This window comes from Ictidomys tridecemlineatus, chromosome 10 (genome assembly GCF_052094955.1).
Source record: "Ictidomys tridecemlineatus isolate mIctTri1 chromosome 10, mIctTri1.hap1, whole genome shotgun sequence".
NCBI lineage: Eukaryota > Metazoa > Chordata > Mammalia > Rodentia > Sciuridae > Ictidomys > Ictidomys tridecemlineatus.
In genome coordinates, this window is record NC_135486.1 from 48,760,073 (window position 1) to 48,764,835 (window position 4,763).

The 4,763-nt window shown below is 40.7% G+C and overlaps 1 protein-coding gene across 2 annotated transcripts in view; it reads right to left on the reverse strand.

Moving 5' to 3' along the window:
- Positions 1 to 4,741, reverse strand: part of Aida (axin interactor, dorsalization associated) — a 42,963-nt gene extending 38,222 nt beyond the window's left edge. The window contains exon 1 of one of the 2 annotated variants that reach the window (XM_078022869.1): positions 4,439 to 4,741. In XM_078022869.1, coding sequence (XP_077878995.1) covers positions 4,439 to 4,548 — 110 coding nt within the window. In that variant the 5' untranslated portion in view covers positions 4,549 to 4,741. The remainder of the gene's footprint in view (positions 1 to 4,438) is intronic. The other variant, XM_078022870.1, reaches the window with a different exon arrangement.
- Positions 4,742 to 4,763: the final 22 nt, after the last annotated feature.

Genomic DNA, 4,763 nt, shown 5'->3' on the forward strand with positions numbered 1-4,763 from the left:
AGATTTGAACAGACATTTCACAAACAAGATTTACAGAGGGAAAAATAAGCATATGAAAAGGCATTCAACATTATTAGTCATTAGAAAAATGTAAATTAAACCTATAGTTAAGTATACTGATAATGGATACAATCAAAAAGACAATAATAAATGTTGCTATACAGAGAAACAGAAAACCCCTTCATACTGCTGGTAGAGATATAAAATGGTACACCCCATTTGGAAAATTTGACAGCTACTGTAAAAAGTTACAAACTTAACATATGACTCAGCAATTCTACTTATAGGTATCTATTCAAGAGAAATGAAGAATATGTCCACATAAAATATTGCACATGAATGTTCAATGCAGTTTTATTGATAATAACCAAAATTCAAATGTCAACCAACTAATGAATGAATAGGCACATAAAACATGAGACAGCCATACAATGTAATACTGTAAAATCACCAATAAAAAGGAATAAAATCATAATACATGCTATGATGTGGAAATATGATAACTGAAAGAAACTATATGCATAAGATCACATATTAGATGCTTCAAATCATATGAAATGTCCAGAAAAAACAAATCTATAGAGAGAAAATATAGATAGTGGGAGTGGTTGCAAATGGGCACAGGAATCTTTTGAATGTGATGAAAATGTTCTAAAATTTTATTGTGGTGGTGACTGCGTGACTTTTACTTTTAAAAATCAACAAATTATACATGTAAAACTGATGAACTTCATGGTATGTAAAGCATACCTGAGTTGTTTAAAGAAAAACTTTTTAAAGCCTCAGCAAAACGCCCCCCCACCTTCAAAATCTAAATAAACAAAAGATTGTATCATTTTAAGACAAAGTGAGACCTGATTTTGTCTACTGTGAGAAAATCTACATGTTCTGGATTTTAGATGAGCAAATATAAGAGTCGACATTCTACTGGTAAAGGTGAGAAACCTATCAAACATTCTTCTCTAGAGACTCCTCTCACAAGTAAAAGAGTATTATTCTCAAGGGGGAGTTTTAAATATTACGTTAAATACATAAACAAGTGACTGATGGAAATCCCACATGATTCCAGACACAGAAATTAGAGCTTTTCAACCTGCAGCAAACCATAGTTTTTCCTCTCTATTTGTCCCAAGCTAATATTTTTGTAAAACACAAAAATATGGTCAAGATGTCAAGTTGCTTTAAAGTTCCTAAATGTTTACTCTTTATTTCTTTCTTTATTTTGATGCAGACCAGCAGGTTTGTAGACCGGCCCCGATGCATGGACTACACTGTAAGCAGCAGAGACAAAGCTTTCTAAAGATGACTAAAACCAGGTATTACTCAGTCTTTAAATTCATCTACTCATTTAACAGATATTTATTGAGCATCCGTGTGTTAGAGAAATATCTCAGGAATGATTCTGTGGAACCTCTTACTCTGGACAAGCTTTAATTCCACTACACCACAAGTTAAGAGTCATGTATGCCCAGGTAGCTGAAAGAGGTAGCCTGCTGAATGGAGATATTGTTTTTAACTGGCCATGTGTATTCTGAATAACAATTTTAATTTGACATTATTTCTTTAAATCTTCTAATAGTATTTTGGCATCAGCTCATTAATGCTACAATGTACTCCTGAATCCATACATTCAATAGAATGTGATAGTCCCTTGGGGAAACAATAAGCAAAACAAATACATAAAATATATTTTAGATGAAGTTTAGATTATAATAAGTCCTATAGGAAAAAATTAAGCAGGAGAGAGGGAGGAATGGTGGGAAAGGGAAGGGTCAATGGAAAGAAACAGACTAAATTAAGAGAAAGGAAAAAAAAAAGAAAAAGCAGGAGCGGGGAGAGTTGCCAGAGGGGATGTGCCAGAGGATGGAATGGGGATGGACAGCAGACTTTGCACTTTTAGACAGAGTGGCCAGAAAGGACCTTGCTGAAAGAACAATATTTGAACATAGACCTGAAGAGGAAAAGCCCTAAGGCAGAAGTGTGCTTCAGGAAACAGCAAAAGTATGGGGACATTCACTTTTGTTTTTCACTGACTGAAGTACCTTATTGGTCTAAAATGTTCCAGTAAACTCAGTGCTTTGGGGTCAGATACCAAATTTTGTTCATCTTTCTCCTCCCAATCCTCATTGTTCAATGATGAAATTGTTCAAGTTATAGTATTCTCACATTATGGCAGTAAAAACATTCTCTTCCCACCTCTAAATCATGTTGACTATAAAGACATCACTGCCTACATAATTAGGAGTCACATTTATCCTAGACTTTTCCTCCTTCACTCTAGATATCCAGTGACTAAATCCTGTCAATGATCATTCACATCATCTTTGTGGTCCTCATTGGTCTCTTTTGCTGTAGCCTTTCTTTCCAAATAGTTCTTTCAAATGCAAAATATAATTTGCCTTTATTTCTGAATATATTCGAAAATTTAAACAAACTCATTTTACACGTGGCCTGTATGTCTACAAAACTGAAGTCAATCATGACATATTTCTATTGAAATTTACACTGCAGTTTTTATAAATGGAAGACTATGCCGAATCATGGAGTTCAAAGGATAGGGCTGAGATCCAACAATAGCTTTGTATGTGCCTATTACCTTCATTCAGAAGTTTCTAGAAATTCCAACTAAACAGCTTGCATATTCGATTTTCCTTTGTAATTTCAATTAGACATGGTATTCTTCACTTTCCATTGGGAGATCTGCTGCTCAGTGCCGACAGCTGCTAAGTCCCACAGTATCACAAGTAAGAGGCAGCTTTACATTTCAGGCTATGCAATTTTCGTTATCATATAGGATAAGTATACATCGATGCTAACTGGTTAGCATATGGAAGGGTATGTTCACCAATGAAAGAAATCCTGAAATTTGTCCAATTCACTTACAGAATAACTCTATCAATGCTTTATCAAACAAGCACCTTAAGCATTTATATATTAGAGAACACCAGATTTGGAGTGGAAAAAAAAAATTCCAGGCTTCAGTGATACCATTTTGCGATTGTGAGTAATCTGTTAACTTGAATTTCAGTTTCCTTATTTTGTAAAATGAAAATAATTATATTCACTGGACAGTTGTAAAAGCAAATGAAATCAAGTGGAAGTGAAAAATAAATGCCAAAAGTTGTTAGGCACAACCAGATAGCCCAGAGCATAGTTGTTTTCAGGTACTTTTTGAAACTACAGGCAATTCAAAGTCAGAAAGATGGGGTAGAAAACATATACACATCTAAATTATGTTGGTGGTCAGATAAAAACAAGTATTGTTCAGGAGAACAGAAGTTTGGATTTTCCAAGTACCAATTTTGTATTCTTTCCAGAAGGTGTGTGTGGGGCGGGGGGTGGTGGTGAATTTTACTCATGCATGATTTCATATTCCATGAAACCTCAAACAATAATTTGTTTTAAACCAACAAGCAAGTAATGGCAAGTTTGGAAACAATAGCATTTTAGTAGGCAGTTCTTAAGTTCAGTAATATGTCCAAGAAATTAAACAAGGTTTTTATACATACATAAATCTTGTCTTTTCATTTTAAAACCATCTTTAAAGTTTCTGGGGGAAAGCAGAAAGGGCAAAAAAAAAATCAGTCTTAGGTTGATAAAGGAAACTGGTACCCACAAGTACCCTGAGGCTATACATTATACACAGGAAAAGGAGGAGGGATCCTAGGAGGGAGGGGCAGCTCCTGTGCTTGGTCTATTAATTCACATTTTGCTCTCTTCTGTTCACATCCTGCGCGGACTCCACCCAAAGAAACCGAGCGAGGGGGTGGGTGGGACTCACAGTCCAGCAAATAACAGTCCCAGAAACCGAAACGAAATCGAGGTGGAATTGTGAAAACACGGCTCACCAGAAAGTGGGGTGGAGAAGGAGCACAAGAGCAGACCCTTCTTTCGGCAGAAGGAGAGGCATCCCTAGCCCTCGCTGCTTCCTGGGGGTACCCAACTCCTCTCTATCAAAACCAGTTCCCTCCTCTCCTACACATGGGAGGGAGGAAGACACACACAGAGAGCAAGGCCACTCATGCCTGGAACGTGGGCGGAGAACGCACAAGTATTCCTTCGAGATTCAAAGAGAGATTGGGGGGTGGCAACCTGGGAGAGGCGGAGGAAAGGAAATTGACTGCCGAGCCGGGGGCCCCGGGAGACACTCGAAAGGAGCTAAGTAGGTAGCCTGTGAGAGCCGGCGCCCCAGCTAAGGACTACTACCTGTTGAATGGAACTGGTCTCGTGGAAGTGGAGGGGGAAGAAGGGCGAGACACCCCAGGGAGCGGACCCTTCTCCTCCGGAGCAGCCTCGCGGGGCCAGTGGGACCTCAGTCCCCCGTGCAGGGGGCCCCGCCCTGGGAAGCCTTGACTGCAGACACTGTGATGAGAGACACCAACAGAAACAAGGGGAGGCGGCCCACTGCAGCCGGTCTGACCCGCGGTTAGTCACTCACATCTGATACTCGTCTATCGCCTCCACCAGCTGGCCCCAAGAGTCGAAGTCGGCGCCTCTCCTAAAACTGGCGCCCCAGCGCTGCAGCAGACTCCGGGTCACCTCCGACATGGCCGGTCCCCACCCCGTCCCCTCCCGCCCCTACCCAGCAAGGCCGGGCTCTAGGGCGCCATCCTCCCCGGGCCTGGCCCCGACATTAACAGAGCCAGGAGGAACCGCTAAGGCCACCACCGCCACCCGCCGAGGAGCCGCCCAAGCCCATTTGCCGCCACAGCCAAACTTTGCGGCTCCGAAGCGGCCTCCCCGCCAAGGCCCCGCCCCCTAGG